Source organism: Hyaena hyaena, unplaced genomic scaffold (genome assembly GCF_003009895.1).
Source record: "Hyaena hyaena isolate Hyena2069 unplaced genomic scaffold, ASM300989v1 scaffold_421, whole genome shotgun sequence".
In the NCBI taxonomy this organism is placed as follows: Eukaryota; Metazoa; Chordata; class Mammalia; order Carnivora; family Hyaenidae; genus Hyaena; species Hyaena hyaena.
In genome coordinates this window covers 1,042,169-1,060,720 of record NW_024081057.1, presented here as the reverse complement: position 1 = coordinate 1,060,720, position 18,552 = coordinate 1,042,169, and the positions used below count along the sequence as shown (strand labels likewise).

The 18,552-nt window shown below is 49.0% G+C and overlaps 1 protein-coding gene across 3 annotated transcripts; it reads left to right on the top strand.

Annotated features, from left to right (window-relative positions):
- Positions 1–970: 970 nt before the first annotated feature.
- On the top strand, positions 971–16,382 carry CD8B (CD8b molecule). Of its 3 annotated transcripts, XM_039252638.1 has the most exons (7): positions 1,024–1,079; positions 2,482–2,582; positions 4,413–4,772; positions 8,466–8,595; positions 12,561–12,650; positions 13,450–13,486; positions 15,581–16,382. In XM_039252638.1, exons 2-7 carry the CDS (start codon positions 2,534–2,536, stop codon positions 15,587–15,589), a joined length of 675 nt encoding a protein of 224 aa, XP_039108569.1. In that variant the 5' UTR covers positions 1,024–1,079; positions 2,482–2,533; the 3' UTR covers positions 15,590–16,382. The 3 variants fall into 3 exon arrangements, with proteins under 3 accessions (XP_039108570.1, XP_039108568.1, XP_039108569.1); XM_039252639.1 differs by lacking the exon at positions 2,482–2,582 and having other exon boundaries at positions 971–1,079; positions 8,466–8,555; XM_039252637.1 differs by lacking the exon at positions 2,482–2,582 and having other exon boundaries at positions 971–1,079.
- The last annotated feature ends 2,170 nt before the right edge of the window (positions 16,383–18,552 follow it).

Below are 18,552 nucleotides of genomic sequence, written 5' to 3'. Positions count from 1 at the left end.
AAAAGGATTGAAGCACTGATACATGCCATGGCATGGATGAACCTCAAAAATGTTATACTGAGTGAAGGAAGCTAGACACAAAAGGCCACATATTGTATGATTCCGTTTATATGAAATGTCCAGAATAGGTACATTCATAAAGACAAAGTAAAGATGGGGGGGGGGCGGGCAGAGGAGGGGGTAATAGAAGACTACATAATGGGTACAGGGATTTCTCTCTGGGAGATGAAAATATTTTGGAACTAGATAGAGGTGGTAGTTGCACGACAATGTGAATGTGCTGAAAGAACACTGGATTGTACACTTTACAGTGTTTGATTCTGTGTTGCGTGAATTTCACTTCAATTAGGAAAAAAAGAAAAAAGAAAAAAAAGAAAACAGCTCACACTAGCAAGGAGTCTCCGCAGGGCTGTCTGTACTGTGTATGCTCAGCCTCACACTGCTCATGGGAACAAGGAAAATATTGAGAGGGCCTCTGGCCTCTGGGTGGGTTGTGGGAGCAGCCCTTCCTCCCTCACAAGTGTGCGCCCTTGAGGGCAAGGCCTGGGTTTTGGTCACTCTAGGCCCCAGTGAGCTTCTCAAAAATAAGTTTTAAAAAAAAGCCTGAATTAGGGTCCAGCTCCACCCTGCACTTCCGTGGGACCCTTGAATATCCTGACCTCTCCAAGTTGCCTCAACTGTCACAGGGAGTCATGACCCTGTCCTGACCATCTCCCAGGGGCAGGAGTCGATCACACACGTGCAACTGCTTGGCGCAGGACACTGGTGTCACCTCACTGGAAAGCAAGGGGTCCCAGTGAGCTCTTATGAAACGCACCCAAGCCCTTTGAAATGCCGGGAGGATGAGGGCGGAGACCTTGGCAACCTCACACTGGACTCCCTCCTCTATCCCGCCCGGCCCCGGGCCTTTCCGTCCCCTCCCCCTTTCCACCCTATCCAAACTGCCCCGCCCAGTCCCGCTCCCCACCCACCTCAGCCAGGACTGTCTCCGCAGAGCCCCGCCGGGACCAGGTGTCCCGGGCTCGCCACGATGCAGATGCAGCCGGGGCTCTGGCTCCTCCTGGCCACGCAGCTGGCAGGTAAGACCGGGAGATTTGTGGGGCGCGGGGCGGGAGCGGGCGGTCTGCCGGGGACCCGGGAAGAGCCTGAGTGGTAGAGTTTAGAAAAGGCTGTCCCTGTAGAATGCAAAAGCCGAGGCTGGCAGCACAGTCCCTGAGTGTGGAGACAAAATTCATCCTGGGAGCTCATTACCCCAGGGACCCCTGGAGCCCCAGGATTGAGGCTACCTCTGCCCAAAAGCCTGGAGGGGAAGGGAAGGCAGGAGTCAAGAAGGAAGAGAAAGGAGAAGGAGGTACAGAGTGAAAGGAAAAATGCCCTTGTCTAGGGTTTCCATAGGGAGGTGCCCCCAAGAAGGTTCCAGAGGCTCAGTTCTGGCTTTGGTATCCTACATTTCACCCAGGGTTCTGCAGACACATTTTTAGTACCTCTGGGGAAGTATTTGTAGGACAGTCTGCCAGTCCTCAGACAGCTGTGGCAGAGTACTCCCTCAGGGTTCCCCATCCCACCCCAACACCCAGGCCCTGGGTTGTGTGTGCTGTGGGTGCAGCTCCCATCAGGAGCCCTGCTGGAGCTAGAATGTAGCAGGGAGTCTCCACTGTCCCCCTCATACACCCAGCCGGAAATGTGTTTTTTTGGAAGCCTCTTCACACACACCAAACGGCCTGCTGACCTGTGGTCGATTGCTCTCTTATGCCCAAAGCTGGCCACTCTGCTAATGGTGACAAGCAAGGCCTGCCAGCCCCCTGCTCTGACCCATGAGCTTGGCCACATCTCAAGCAGACGTTAGTCAGGGCCGTTCAAAACTAGTAGTGAATGCTGATCATTTTAGAAACAGCAGGTCCCTCTGAGAAAGCGGTCACTGGGAGAAAGTCAGGTGAATCAGATGAGACCGCACGGGTAGCGAGGCCTGGCTTTGTGTCTGGCACACCGATGGGGCTCAGCATTCAGTCTCTAGGGACATAAGAGAAAGACCAGGGCATATTGCAGCCAGGAAGTCTGCATGTCAGGACACAGGACGGGTGACATACACAAAAAGCCAGGGGTCCTTTTAGGCCCCTTTATTGCTTTAGGGGTCACTTCTGGGCTTTCTTGGAAGAGCTTCGGGTGTCTGTGTACGTGTAGACCCACTATGTACACATAACGACACAACAGTGATCCAGGAGAGGCTCACAGGTTTCCTTGATTCAGGGAGTAGCTCAAAGTTCAGGCTCTTTGGTCCCAGACCTGGGTTTGAATCTGGATCCACCACATACAGGCTGTGTGACCTTGAGCACGTCCTTCACTTTCCTGAACCTCTGTTTCCTCATGAGTAAAATGGGTATGAAACAGGATCTGGTGAGGATTAAGTGAGATAAAGCATGCACCATGCTGGGCAGAGTTCAGTAAATATCAGCATCATCGATTCTTATTATCTCCCCCAAGATGTCAGTGACCCCAAAACACTGAAGAACCTCTACTCTGCTAAAAAAGCAGTATGGTGTTTGGGAAGAAAAGAGAAGGGTCAGCAGGCATTTGGGCCCCAGGTACCATTTCATTCTTTTTTTTTTTTTAGGTTTTTTTTTTTAACATTTATTTATTATTGAGAGATGAGAGAGACAGAGCATGAGCATGGGAGGGGAAGACAGAGGGGGAGACACAAAATCTGAAGCAGGCTCCAGGCTCTGAGCTGTCAGCACAGAGCCCGATGCAGGGCTCGAACTCACAAACCGCGGGATCATGACCTGAGCCGAAGTCGGATGCTTAACTGACTGAGCCACTTAGGCGCCCCTTTTAATTATTTTTTTAAAATGTTTTTGTTTTTTGAGAGAGAGAGAGATAAAGAGGCAGAGATAGAGGGAGAGACAGAGAATCCCAAGCAGGTTCCATGCTGTCAGCACAAAGCCCAGTGCAGGACTCGAACTCACGAACTGTGAGATCATGACCTGAGCCAAAATCAGGAATCAGATGGTTAACCAACTGAGCCACAAGGCACCCCTACCATTTCATTCCTGATACAAAGCAGAAGCTCAGAGTGGTCTATGTGTGGAGTCAAAAAGTTAAAGTTCATGGCCCACTACAGAACCATGAAGCCTGAGACACAAGCTTCAGCAGGATTGTGACTCTAGGCCATTACCTCAGTAGGCCAGCTCCCCTCGGGCACATACATACACACACTCCCTCTGGCCTCCCACACACAAGTCTGTGTCCTTCTGTGCCTCACTGTTCCTGGGTCTCTGCCTAGGTCTGTGGGGTCTCCCTCTGCCCCACAGCTAAAATGGAAGCCTTACCAGATCAGATTCAGTTTGTTGGACTTGGCTGTGAAGGACCTGTTCAAATCTTTCCTAAGAGTTCATCTGCTGCCAGTATTAACCTCTGATGGATGAGACATGTAGACAATGATTTACCGTGTTCAATGGTTTAGAGTTTACGGTATGTTTTCTTGAACATTCTAACCCTCACAGGCAAATAGGATAATGGCCCCAGGTGCCCTCCTTTTAAAGGACAGAGACAGGTTCTTTGACTTCCTGTAGACCCACAGCTGGAATGACGCAGAAGCTGGGTTCAAAGCCAGGTCTCTGAGTTCTGGTCTGGTTCTCCATGAGCAATCCCTACTTGTCGGTGCTTCCCATCTTGAGACTAAAATGAAATCCAAGTGCTGCTTCTGGGGTGTCTGTCCTTCTACTCAGGAATGGGGATCCAGCAACCTATCACTTGCTGGACTGAGAAGTGATAGGCTATAATTGCAGCCAGTGAATTCCCCTTGCTCGTTTCCATCACTGTCCAGAAAGGGTGGTTGGCCAGCCCAGCGCTGTTCTCTGCCTCTGATTCTGGGTTCCCCTGGGCTACCTGAGTCCCCTGTACCTGCTTCGAGCCTGTTGAAGGTCTGTACATAGAGTGATGGCAAGGCAAGGTGAAAGGCTTTGGCTTTAGGCTTTGAATCTTTGAGTTTGAATCACAGGTATTGATTCATTATAAGCTATTGATGGGACTTGGAACAAGTAGCTTTATGCTTCAGTTTCCTCATCCATGTAATGGCGATAAACATCCCTAAATAAGTTTGAGTTTGGATTAAGATAATTTATGTGAAGAGCCAGACTTATAGGCACACAATCAATAAATGGCAGCTCTCTCCCCATCCCCTTTGCAAAGCTGGACATAGGAAACACCTGCCTTGTAGATGGTCTCCTGGGAGCTGGGGTGTGTGAGTCCTGAGTCCAGGAGCCACCAGCTGCATTTAATACAGCCCCTGGACCCTGCAACTGGGCAGGTTCTTCCACGACCCTCCTTCAATGCTTGACTCAGTGTGACTCCGAGGACCACAACAGTGGCTGGGAAAACATGCTGATGGTGTCTGCTCCTTCTGCTTCCTGTAGCTCTCCGTGGCAGCTTGGGACTCCAGCAGACTCCCAGGTCCAAAACGGTTCAGACCAATGAAATGGTGATAATGACCTGTGAAGCCAAAACCTCCCCCACCAGCACACGCATCTACTGGCTGAGACAGCGCCAGCCTCCAAGCCCAGACAGTCACTATGAGTACCTGGCCTTCTGGAATCCCATAAAAGGGACTGTGTATAACCCGGAAGTGGAGCAAAAGAAGCTAACTGTGTTTCCGGACGCAACCCGGTCCATTCTCAATCTCACAAGTGTGAAGCCTGCAGACAGTGGCGTCTACTTCTGCATGACCATTGGGTCCCCCGAGCTGACCTTCGGGAAGGGAACTTGGCTGAGTGTGGGTAAGAATGTGGCTCAATGCCGTCGATGAGTACAGAGCACCTACTGTGTGCTGGGTGAATGCCAGGCCCTAGAGCTGCCCCCGCTCTCAGCGACCCCCACTCTGCAGGAGGGGGTGCCAGCCATGAGCAATAGCAGGACAGCTAGCGGGAACAGACTTAGCCAGGACCAAGCTCATGTAAGTGTTTCATGTAGTCATTTCACTTCGTGCTGCCATCCACCCCAGGAGGTAGGTAACTGATTCCTGTTGCAGACGGGATACGTAGAAGCATTGCTGCTTCTTCTGGAAGCATTGCTGCTTCTTCTGGAGACAAGGCAGTGCTGCCCTTCAGCCATGTCAGGCCTACCTGAGGCTGTGCCTAGATTGACCTGAGTCCCCAGACCTGACAGTGGTCTCAGAAATTCCCACCAAGTGTGCACCCAAGGAAAAAAAGTCCTCACTGCCTGGACATGCCCAGGGAAGGCATTTTAGGGCCAGTGGAGGGGCAGATGACCTCACATTCTGAACAGAGGCCTATGGCTCAAACTCACACCCAGAGTTACGGGGCATAAGGACACTGGACCCCAGGCCTAGCCTTTCCACCAGTCCATCTGCTCCTTGGGCTCAGTTTTCCCATCTGTGTCATGAGGCTGCTGCTGGCCTCCATGACCCCCTCACCCCACCCACCCTGAGAAGCCATAGTTCTGTGAGTTGAGTCAGCATGTTCAATAGAAATATATGCCACGGGATAGAATTTTAAAATTTTGAATACCACGTTTAAAAAAATAAAAAGAAACAAGTGGAATTAACTTACATAATATATTTTTAACCCAGTTTACCCACAGTATCATCATTTTAACTTATAATCAATATAAAAATTATTACTGGAGTATTTTACACTCCCTTTCCATACTAAATGCTCGATGTGTTTTTAACATTTTACACGTATAGCACACCCTCGAGTCAAGCTGGCCAGTAGCCAAGGCGGCAGGTGGCTGCAGTATGGAAGGGTGAGGCTTAAGCTGTGAGAGGTGTGAGGGAGTCTTGGCAGAAATCCTCAAAGGCCTGGTCTGGCTTTAGCCCCCTTCCCAGGTTAGCCCACAGCCGGCCAACCCTCCACCCGTCCCCCTCCCACTGTGGTCCTCCCACTGTCCTGCTTCCTGCTCACCTGGGTTCTTCTCAGGCTGGGGGCACTGAGAATGCCACGCCCCTCCTACCAGCGCCCCCCCCCCCCCCCCCCCGCCCCCAAGAATTAGACCACTCAGCACGGGAAGACAGGAAGATGCAGGGACAGCTGACAGCAGCACGATTAGGAAGACAAAAGACAAGGTGAGGTTGCTCTCCCCTCTGACCCAGAAGGGACAGGTCTTCAGCCAGAAAGTAGGGATTGGAGCCGTGAGACCTCTAGGGCCAGAAGCTGAGGCATCCTCAGCAGGGAGTCGACTAATTCCTGTATTGAACACGGGGCTTTTGGGGGTGTGAGGTTTCTTGTTTTTGTCTCTACCGGCCCCACATGTTCCCACTCATGAGATTTGGGAGTCTGAGAAAGGTAGATGGTGAAATAAGCAAAAACGGTTTCCGGAAGTTTCCCCTCTACCACCAACCACCCACTTCTGGTTTTGATATTTCCAAACCCCTCATGCTGACCCTCCCCAAAGTATGTGCTCTCAACTGCATCATCTCCCCAGAGTCAGGGTATCCAGAGCCAGACCCCACCCCTCCCACAAAGGTCAGTGCATATTGAAGGAAGAAGCTCAGGTAGTAAAGAAAGTATCTGGGGGGGACAGGATCTTTTGGAGACCCCTTAATCACACTATGGGTTCAAAGGCCTGTCCCATTCAAGGAGGTAAGAAGCGGGTAGATTTGAAAGGGGAGCTGGGGGAGTCAGGAGGAACCAAGGGGGCCCAGCTCTGGGCAAGAAGAAATTAAAATGCAACAAACCTTCCCACAAACCCCTCATCAAACCCAGACCACTGAGCCTAGCCAAGACACCGAGATCCTATAGAGCTGTCTCCCTTGAAGGTTTCCCACTGACCTGCTGAGAGATGTCTGTGCCTTCTCATGTATAAAGGGAGCAGACACCTCTAGGCCCATGAAGAGTAAAGGAGAAAGCCATGCTGGGTCACTCTGAGCAGAAGGCCAGGCTCCCACATGCTCTGGGAGCACCATAGCTAACGTCCCTTTTTTCTTTTATGCTAGTTTCCATCAGCATTCTGATGGCCAAGGGTCTTGACCTGATGGGCTTAACTTTTTGTCAGAAAGCATTTGCACTTGAGGTGGTGTGGCACAGTGAGAGCCTAGAATCAAGGTCTCTTGGCTCAGATCCCGGCTATGCTGTTTAAAGCTTCTTGAACATCAGACAAGCTATTTCCGTTCTCTGCACCCAGGCTTCCTTCAGGATAAGATGGGGATCCTAGCTCCTGTCACCAAAGTTGTTGGGTTCAATAAGCTTAAGCTCAACTGCTTGGCTCTGTCACTAGCACATGGCAGGACTTAGCAAAGGTTCATTCTTGGTGGTTGGTTCTTCCCAGAAACCTCGGGAAGCAGGCAGGGTACAGTGCATTATACCTGCTTCCCAGAGGAGACTTGGGTTGGCGAGGGTCCAAAGTGTCCACTCTTTGGATACTGGGAGAGTGTCAGCCCTGAAATGACCATTTTGTTGGCTGCTCCTCCCCGTCCTCTGGATGCTTGAGTTTAAATTTATGGTGTCATTATCTTCCCTCTCCTACCATTTTGCAGAGGATCATTTTTGTGAGACATCTTTGCTCAATGCACAGAGACAAGGGCTGGGGTCAACAGCACCCAGTGCTCACACTGTTCCTAGCACCTCAGAGCCTCAGGTGTCTCCTTCACTTTGTGCCTGTCCCACTGCACTGCCCCGTCACATCAGCATGTGACACTGGAGTAGAACGAAAGGGAGGAGTGACCCACCCAGGAGTCAGGTGACAGATTGGGGTGATGGAGGCAGGTCCCTGGCATTATGGGGCCTCAGGGCCAGTCCCTCACATCACTGGTGTTTGTCTTTGAAGGTAAACGTTGAGACTAGCATCCTTCCAGCTCAGATAGTATATGATTTGTAAAGACACTTGAGAAGGAAAGAAAACCGCTATATATGCAGCCTGCGTGGTATTGTACAGGTGTTAAAGGTATTGTAAAGGGCACCCCCCTCCTTTCCGTGAGCTTCCTCCACCTACTTAGGGATTGGCAGATTGGCTCAGGGGCTGGTCTTGTCGAGCGAGGGCTTAGGGACTCCAGCTTCTGCTTAAGGTCTTTGGCCAGGGGGAGCCATCTCTACTGCACCATTTACTGGGCATGATGTCCCCTTTAATTCTCATGACAACCCCAAGAAAGAACTGGGAGTCATCTTTATTTCAGCATATGGGGAAACTGAGGCACAGAAAAGTGATAGGACTTGCTCCAAGTCACTTAGTGGTTAATCAGGGCATCTGGGGCTCTGTTCAAGTCCATGTGGGTCCAGAGCACCCCTCTTTCCCAGACACCAAAGCGCCCCCTGCCTCAGCTCTCAGATAGGTCTGAGAGTTGGGGAAGCACATAGAAAATTCTATTGCTCTATAACCTTGGAACCCTGTAGCAGCCCAGGGAACAGTCATAAGGGCTTTCGTACCTGGATGGAAGAAATGAGGTTTTAACTTTTGTCTGCAAGTCCACCTGCTGTTTACCTGACTAGCACATGTGTCTTTCTTGCTTTCTGTAGTTGATGTCCTTCCCACCACTGCCCAGCCCACCAAGAAGCCCACCTCCAAGAAGAAAGTGTGTCGGCCCTCAAACCTGGTAACTCAGAAGGGTGAGTTCTCCCATTCTCCTGGCCCCTCAGAAGCAGAGCAGTAAGTCTTCCTTCTTTTCCTCCTTCCTTCCCACTCTCCCTTCTTCCTTTCCCTCTCCCTTCCTCCTTCCTTCCTTCATTTTTCCCCTTCCTTCCTTTGTTCCTTCCTTCCTTTCCTCCCTCCCTCCCTCCTCCCTTCCTTCCTTCCTTCCTTCCTTCCTTCCTTCCTTCCTTCCTTCCTTCCTTCCTTCCTTCCCTCCCTTCCCCAAGCCCTTCCCATGTGTGGACTCTAGCCTATTTCTCTGGCCCCACCCAAGCTGGGATCAGAAAAGAAGTTGACTGTGACCACAGCGCTGCCCTTCAAGCAGCTCACAGTCTAGTGGGGAACATGCTTGAAAATCATCTTGGAACAAAACTTAACGGAGGATATGTCCACCCAAAAACTTGCCCACCAGTGTTCCTCGCAGCCATTATTCATAATTGCCAAAAAAGTAGAAATAACTGGTCAATAGATTAACCAAATATGGAATATCCAGACAATGGAATATTTTTTGGTCATAATAAACAATGAAACACTGATACAAGCTACAATATGATGAACCTTGAAAATGTTACACAGTAAAAGAAGCCAGACACAAAAGACCATGTACTATGTGATCCCGTTGATAAGAAATGTCCAGAATATGACATTTCATAGAGACAGAAAGTAAATTAGTGGTTGCCTAAGACAGGGGAGCCGGGAAGGTATGGAGGAGATTGCTTAAATGGGTACAGAATTGGGGGAGGTGAGATAAAAATGTTCTAAAATTATATTGTGATGCTTGATGGGTGCACGATTCTGTGAATATCCCCCAAAACCATTAAATTATACACTTGGAGCAGGTGAACTTTTTATGTAAAGTATATCTCCGTAAGGCTGTTTCCAAACCAAAATACCCAACCCACAGGACCAGAACTTTAAAGCTTTTCAGCTTGAATACCTAACAGAGGACCTAACGCACAGTATGTGCTAATATATGTTTGCTAATGAGTGAGCTAACTTGCTTCTCTGTGCTATAAACACGAGACATAGCAGCTGGAGCACACACACACGCACATACACACACACATACTTTCCTTGAACCATTAGCCCAAATGCATAAATGTGTTTCTGGAAAAATACTGACCTCTGCTCCCCTAGGGTACTGGTGACAAACAGAAAGTGTCCCCCACACATAGGACAAATGGCTAACCACCGCACTAGGGCTGCCTCAGGCCTCGGGGGCTGCTTTGTCTTCCACACATAAAGTACCAGAAAGAGCCTGGGGACAGGCATCTAATGGGATTGGGGGGATGGGAGCAGGAAGCTACCCCATGAGGTCACAGTAAAAAAAAAAAATCAGAACCCAGATGCAGAAGGGCAAAGTCTTGGTGAACATAAAGGTGAAGATAGTTTGACCTCATTTTATAAAATATCCACACCCCACAACTTTGCCTTTGCCTAAAGGATTTCAGGCAAGTTACAACAACAACAATAACAACAACAACAACAGCAGAAACACAAAAGACAAATACAACAGGCCCATTAAGTCGAAGGTGCCAAAATTGGGTCTGTGCCGTGGCTCTAGGGAAACAGCAAAGCCAGCTGAACCAAAAGCAATACTTCAAATAACTTGGCGAGTAAACCCTGCTTCCCACAGTGATAGAAAGAAATAACCCCAAGCTCCAGGCTTCAAAGCCTTCACCTCAGTGTTAAATTCTAGAAAAAGTCTGCTCTGTTCATTGTTCTGTGAGGCCTGCTGAATAATAGTGAATTCGGTAAAACAACACTTTTGTAAGAGATGAGGACAAAGGTCTTTGAAGTTCTTGCATCATTCCTTATGTCGCAGCAGTAAGATCCCAAGGCAAGTATGCAAATCCAATATTAGCAGGTTGTTAAGAATAACCAGAATGTGTGTGAAAGTGGCCAAGTGGGAGTGGAGGGAGAAGTAAGTGGAGGTTGCATTGGGGGTGGGGGCCATGGTTTACCTTAGTAGTAAGTCAGCCGGGTTTAGGTCTGAGTCTCTGTCTACCGCTGCCTATACGGTATGACTTTGGGCAGGTGATTCAGCCTCTCTGAACCTGTTTCCTCATCTGTAAAATAGGGATGTTTCCCTGGCTAAAGGGAAGGCATGATTAAATAGGTGCTATACACAAAGCACTCATCTTGGGGGGCACCCAGATAGATCTCAAAACTTGTCATCATGAATGAAAACATATGGCCACCCTGGGGAAGGATGTGCTCCCTAAGGCTTAGGTCTGTCCCTTGAGATGACACTGAGACAATTTCTAAATTGCTGTGTCAGGAACGATGTGGTGACTTGAGACTTCAGGAGACTCTGAAAGCCAAGGAAGGCAAGGAAAGCCAGGCCAGGTCATACAAGTGGCCACTATATGAAAATAAGCTGAAGCTGACAAATACCATTTTTCACCCACTAGACTGGCAAAAAACTGAACACTGAAAATATCAAGGGTCGGCAAGGTGCACGATTGGTGGTTAGGAAAAAAATCAGGGCCGGCTTTCTGGAAGATATTTCACAGTGTCTGTTACAACATTAAATGGACACAGTCTATGGTTTGGCAGTTCCTGTTTTCAATATCTGCCTCAGGCAGCCTCCCACGTTAGGAAAAACGTACCAGGATGTTCTTTGCAGAGTTATTTGTAAAAGTAAGACATAGGAAATAAACAAAATGCCCACTGATAGCTAAATAATACATGCTATGTCCATACTTCAAGTTTTTTTTAATGTTTTATTTATTTCTGAGAGAGAGAGACAGCGTGAGCAGGCAAGGGTCAGAGAGAGAAGGAGACACAGAATCTGAAACAGGCTCCAGGCTCTGAACTAGCTGTCAGCACAGAGGCCGACACGGGGCTCAAACCCATGAACTGTAAGATCATGACCTGAGCTGAAGTCGGACGCTCAACCGACTGAGCCACCCAGGTGCCCTGCTATGTCCATACTTTAAATGTTACTGCTTGAATGTTACTAGAAAAATGATTGTGCTGATATATTTAAGGAAAGAATGGTTTGCGTTTAAACAGTTTGTACAGTATAAGCCACTGTATGCTTAAAAAACAGCAAAAACAACTGTAGGGGCACTGGTGTGGCTCTGTTGGTTGAGTGTCTGACTTTGGCTCAGGTCATGATCTAGCAGTTCTAGGGTTCGAGCCCCACATTGAGCTCACTGCTGTCAGCCTGTCAATGCAAAGCACGCTTTGGGTCCTTTGTCCCCCTCTCTCACTGTCCCTCCCCCACTTGTGCTCTCTCTCAAAAAATAAATTTAAAAAAACATTTTAAAAAACTGTATGTGTCTGTGTAAATACAAAGAGAAAAAGGTACCACATTAACCATGGCATTTATTTCTGTGAAGGAGCTAGCCTGCCAAACAACACTCTAACCATACACTTGAATCTTTTACAGTGAAAATACATTCTGCTGTTTCTTGTGAAATTAAAATAAAAGTTTTAAAAATAAATAGTAAAAATCTCATTACCAGACATGAAATATATCTATCTTTTTTGGAACAAAAGTAGCTCATGTGTTTAATTAATTTTTAAAATGATGATGTGGGACATAATATTTTTTTTTTTTTAATGTTTTATTTTTTGGACAGAGAAAGAGAGCATGCAAGCAGGATAGAAGGGCCGGGGCAGGGGTAGAGAGAGAGAGAGAGAGAGAGGGAGAGAGAGAATGAGAATCTTAAGCAGGCTCCACTCTCTCAGCATGGAGCCTGAGGGGGAGGGGATGAGGCTCGATCCCACAGCCCTGGGATCATGACCTGAGCCAATATCACTCATCAGATGCTTAACTGACTGACCCACCAGGGCAACCCTGGATATAAATTTCCTATGTAAAATTATCTCAATGTGTTCAAAGCACCAGGAAAAAATGATGAGAGAAAAATGTGCAAACAGTGGCATTCTCTGGGAGGTGGGCTTCCATGTGACTTTCCCCTCTTTGTATTTCTCTGCATGTCTCAAATGCTCAATACGTGTGTCTTTTCCAGGCCCATCGTGCGGCTTCCTCACCCTCGGCCTGCTGGGGGCTGGAGTCCTTGTTCTGCTGGTGTCTTTGGGTGTGGCCATCCACCTACACTGTAAGTTGTACCCTTTTGGGCCACCATGGCAACTCCTTTTGGTGTTGGAGGTGTCCCTGAGGTCCTTCCTTCTCTAGGGAAGCAGGACAGATGGCAGCTGGGTGGAAGTTTACACCCGCCTTCCCATATGGTAGTTGGTGCTTCTTGGCCTGAGGCCAGCCTGGAGGGGTCAGAGACCACCCTTTCTCTGGAGTCAGAAAAACCTGGGTTTGAATCCAACTCCACTATTCTTGGATCTAGTGACCTTGGGCACATGCCCTGACCTCTCTGAGCCTCAGCTGCCCCACCCAGGAGTCACAGTATTACCTGGCTTCCGGGGTTGCGGTTTGTCCTGCCCAAAGTGCCTGGCATGGGATAAGCAGGAACTCCCATGAGCACTCGGGGTAGAAACAGTACACAGAAGACATTGCAGTGGGCTTTGGGTCATGATCCCAGAAATTTGAACTTCTTCTCTGTGAGGCTGCAGGGAAATTCATAGATGACTGCCTCTCTCAGCCCCTCTGGATATGAGATCATCTGCTCTGGGCTCCCAGGCTTCATAAGAAAGAGGGGAGTTACATGGGAGGCCCTCACAGCTGCCCAGGAGCCCAGGGCTCTCCCCCTGGCCCTTCTGCTCACCTGTGCCTCCCAGAGCAGGGCACTGACCCTCTCTGGGCTTCTGTAAAATTGGAGAGGGTGGCTCACAGGGGTATAGACTAGATCACTTGGCTGCCCCTCTGGTCTCCCTTCTCTCTCTCTGGGGCTCGATGTCAGCGACCCACGGCCCACGCCAACTAGCATTCTTGTTTGTTTCTTCTAGGCCTGCAGAGGAGAGCCCGGCTTCGCCTCCTGAAACAGTAAGTGCTTGGGGCCTCAGAAAAGTACCCATGACGCGTCCCTGGGTGTGGTCCCGGCTTCCTCAGCCCCTGCTGCTGCTGCTTGCACCCACGGGGAGCCAAAGCCAGGCACAGCCTTCAAAAAAATCTTAGACTGTATAAATAGATGGAGCGATAGAGTTCAGGAAGAGAGTGCATCTAAACAAACAAAAATACTGGTTAGCCGTTTCAGTCAAATTTGAAGCACAGGAAGATTTAGCTCTTAGCTCTCCTAATGTTCACAGTCACCTCTTGCAAGCGTAGAATATGGTAGGAACCTCAAACTCTTTTCCACCCATGATTTCATTTGACTTGGTCCTGCATGCCATAGGAGGATGACCTTTACAGACCAGTTGAAAGACTTGCTCAAAGCATTTGGGATAGTAAGCGGCAGAATTGGATTTGAAGACCGTTCACTGTTTTCTTCCCTGCTGGTGTTGGGCTGCCTGGGTCCCATCTTCTATCCTAGACCCCACTCGGGTCCCAGGAGGTGGCAAATCAAAAGGCTGAGTCACATACACATGGGGGGCTAAAAAGCACTTGCTCTTCAGGCCCAGTGAGCTGTGTGAACACGAGCAGAAGCCCAGAGGCCCTGAGAGGCCAGAGGCTGCTCCCAACCTCTGGGACTTCTGGACCTCAGCTGGGTCATGGGCAGTGTTCTTGGATTGCTTTTTCTTCCTCAAAATACTGCTTCTCATCTACCTATCTCATTAATGACGAGCCCCTCCATATAGAGGCGTTCAGAAAAAAAGAAAGCCCATCATGATACTGGCTCCAGCATGAGGGTTTGCATCCCCTCTGCCATTCACCAACCGTGTGACTGTAGGCGTCACTTCACTGCTCTGAGCCTCTGATTCCTCATCTGTAAAATGGGATAACAGTACCAAACTCATGGCTGTTGTGAGGACTTACTGGGTTCATACCCATAAAGGGCTCACCCCCTGGTCCCATGGAATCAAAGCACAAACTCATGTCCCTTGCGAAAGTCAGCTCTACAGGCCAAACAACCAAGGAACAAAATGTATCTCTAAATACCTGAAAATTTAATCTCCATATAAACTCTATATTCTATTCTCTACATTATTATATACATTATATTTGTACCTGTAGCGGCTTGACTATAGTTGCTTGATAGTCACTTAAACATGCCTGCTGTAGTTAATGGGCAATTTTCAATCATTTTGATTGTGTACAATTTCCACAATTTTATGTGCTGGATTTAGAAATTACCCCCTATCTAAGAGACAACAACTTGAGTGTATTCGTCTGAGCCTAGATCTGCAGAATGTTCATTCAACGTCTTCCCCAAGGTGACTTCTAATGGTGAATGAGTCCCCATTAGGGTACTGCCCCCACCACTCCTTTATTTTAAGTTGTTCCTGAGTGATCTGATGACAGTTTTAGGGGAGCTGGATGTAGGACCTCATGCTTCAACAACCCCAGGGGTTCCGAGGATCCGCTGAGGTGGGGAAGGAGCTGATATGGTCCCGGGGGGCCATGAGCCCCCTCACCCTCTGCTCACAGTACTGCTGTCATCGGCTGCCTGTATTTACGCTCACCTGTGAAACATCATTTGAACAAGAGGGTTTGTGGCTACAAAAAAGTTTGAAAACCACCTCTAGTTTTGCTGCCATGATGCAGGTATGGACGAAAGAGTCCATGGGTCTCACAGATCAGCTGTTCCAAACTCAAGGTGTGATTCAGGGCAGACATTCCCCATCCTGTAACTGACCCTGGAAAATCTTCCCATCAGCAAGCCACCTTCTTCTGGCTCCTTAGTGTGCATTTGTGAACAGCTTATCTAAGAAGGTACTGCAGGAAGTAACACTATTCAAAGTTAGAGTTCTTCGGGCTTTGTTTTTTGTTTTTTTTTGTTTTTTTGAGCTTCTTAATTTTTTTTAATACCTAAGATGGGCCCTGAAAACATACTAGCAGAGAACTCGCAGCTCCCCGGGCTCCTTGCCGGGAGTGGAACCCTGTATTCCACCCCCCCCACCATGTCATTCGTCTCTGTTACAGGAAATTCATATCATTTCCCTGAAAAGAAGTGTTTTCTCAACTTGCTTTTGTTTTCAGGTTTTATAAATGAGCAGAAAACATGCTTTTGGTGTCCTGCTACAAAAATACGATGGTCAGTAATGAGCGAGATCTGGAAAAATGAGAGAGAAGGGACACGCTCAACTCACTCAGTTGTGGAAATTTCACTGACCTGCTGAAGTTGCCTGCTTTTAACTACTGCAAGTTCTTTCTGTGGGCCTCACGCATGGGAGCAACTTGTGAGTTGGTCATCGGGAATCAGAGAGAAGGCTTCAGAGCCCCAGGACACTTCCTGCAACTTCCTGCAAATGAGTAAGAAGTGCTGCCATAACACCACTTCTAGCTCCTGTCCTCACCCTGCGCTGGGCTGGGACCCTTGTGTTGGCCGTCCGGCCACCTTCTCGCAAGTTACTTTGCCCTGGTAGGGTAGTGACATGGAGTCCCGAGTCTCTCATGGGATGGTGCCGGGGTGGCTCCTCCTCAGACTTCCCAGGCGGGGGTCACCGTCCTCACTGAGAGCCCCAGGGACCAGACCATGCTTGGAAACGTGCTTTCTGTGAAGGGCTGATTCAATCTCCCAAATCATTTTCAGTCTCCAGGGAAAGCTAGAGTTTGGGGCGGGAACTTGTGGTTTGGGAGCCGGAGGTCACTTAACCTCCTATTAGGAAGTGCTTCGGCTTTCACTTCTGCTCTCCCATGGCTTGTATATTTCTTCTCTCACTTTCTATTCCTTTTATGAAAATGTCTTGGTTGTAAAAATAAAATCCTGAATAAAAGATGCGAACAGCTCCTGTGATGTAAAAGCACAAAGCCCATCTGTACAGCAAAGATGTTGACGCTCAGCCCGAAAAGAAATAACAAAGATAAAATGTGCCTGTCCTCATGTGCCCCCCGCTGCGTTGTAGGCGTTGAGAGAGCCTCAGAGGTTGGGAAGCACCCAGAGCCAGGCAGCAGGGGCCCCAGGGGCTACTCCTCTGGCCACTCCAAGCCACCTTCACTAGCACCTGCTCAGTCGTACAGAGTGGAACCCCGGGACTCCTGGCCACGGGCTGGTGACCTTATAGTAAAGAGAAGGTGAGGGGCTCCTGGGTGGCTCAGTCAGTCGAGCATCAGATTGTTGATTTCAGCTCAGGTCATGATCCCAAGGTCGTGGAATCAAGCCCTGCATTAGGCTCCAAGCTGAGTGTGGACTCTGCTTGAGATTCTTTCTCTCCTTCTCCTTCTGCCCCTCCCCTGCTCCTGTTTTCTCTGTCTCTCTAAAAACAATAGAAGAGTCTCTGTCCTCATGTCCTTCCTTTTTTTTTTTTTTTTTTAACTGTCTCTCAGCTTTGATAAGGAAAGAAAATGCAAGGAGAAGAGGCTGAGCTTTAAGAGGGAGTTGAGATGAAGGTCTCATGCCTTCTGTAAAAGCCCAGGGATCTTATCTTGATCCCCCACTCTGGGCTTTAGCGGCATGAGAGCTATTGAGCCTAACATGCACAGGCCACAGAATAGAGCCCCACCTGCTTTTCCTGGCAGCTGGGAGGTGCAACTGAGGAAGGGAGATGGCGAACCGGGCTCTGCTCAGAGGCCTCTGGCAGCCACAGAAAGCAGGAAAGGAGAGATGGCTTGAGGGGAGGGGGCCGTGTGGCCCTCCTGCAGAATCTCAGACGCCGCCCGTGGAGCAAAGGGCGCAGACCTAGGTGTGGGTGAGAGTTAGAAGGGTGTCCCCACAGGAGGTGCTTGAGAGAAGCAAACCCTCCCTGCCCATCAGCTCTGAGGACAGCAGGACAGGCTGCTTCCCAGGGCCGGGGGCGGGGGGGGGGGGGGGGGGGGGGCAGGGGCCAGGGTAGCCTGGGCCAGACTCCCCCAGGGTTCACACTGAAGGTGGGCTTCTTGCTCTAAGGCATCCTATTTAATAAGAGACCAAAGCCCAGATGTGTGGCCTGCCTTCTCTGCAGGCTCACAGCCAGTCCGCAGAGGAAGTCAGAACAGGCCCCAAGGCCCTCTGGTCCCACTACAGGCTCTGCTAATTTACGGCATCCTCCCATTGCGGCCTTTGCAATTGTGTTTGGTTGTTTGCAAATTCGCAGGGGGTGAGGTTGGGGGACTAGGGCCTGGGGAAGGGGGGTGAGGGGGGTGCACCTCCGTCTTTTTTCTGTGCGGCAGACACCTGCTACGACTTGGTCTGCCCAGAGAGCTGGAGAAGGCTTGGCTGCCAGCCGCAGGGGCAGGGGCTGTGGTGAAGAGGTCTGCACCCAGCACCTGTCTTTTGTTTTGAAGAAGGAACTGAGCATTTACTACTTTGTGGGAAGGCCATTACGGCAAAAGTATTTACCAAAAAACTGTTTAACCTTGCTGTCTTTGGATTCGCAAATTCCATCTCTAGGCATTATCTTAAAAAAAGACACATCTCAAAAACACATCTCAAAGCTACATGTACAAAGAAGTACACAGCAAACTGTTTTTTGGGTTTTTCTTTTTTTTTTGTAGTCCTGCTTATAGCCCCAAATTGGAAACAATCCAAATGTCCATCAGAAAAATTGAGTTAGGGGGCGCTTGGGTGGCTCAGTGGATTAAGCACATGGCTCTTGATTTCAGCTCAGATCATGATCTCACTGTTCATGAGATGGAGCCCCGTGTCTAGGTCTGCCTGCACTTACAGTGCGGTGCCTGCTTGGGACTCTCTCGCCCTCTCCCTCTGTCCCTCCCCTACTTACACACGCTCTCTCTCGCTCTTTTTCTGTCTTTGTTTCTCAAAAATAAATAAATAAAAACAAGAAAAAGAAAAAGACAGTGAGATAGATTCTGATACAAAGGACTCAATGCAGCTGTTCAGGGATGAGCTAGGTCCACATACGTTAGCACCAAACAAGGGCCACTACTTCAGCATATATTTAAACAGCATCTCTATTGACTATCCTCGTTTTATCTAATGTTTTTATTATTTTATTTTTTGAGAGAGAGAGGGTGGGGAGGGGCAGAGAGAGGGAGACAGAGGATCCGAAGCAGGCTCTGTGCCGACAGCACGG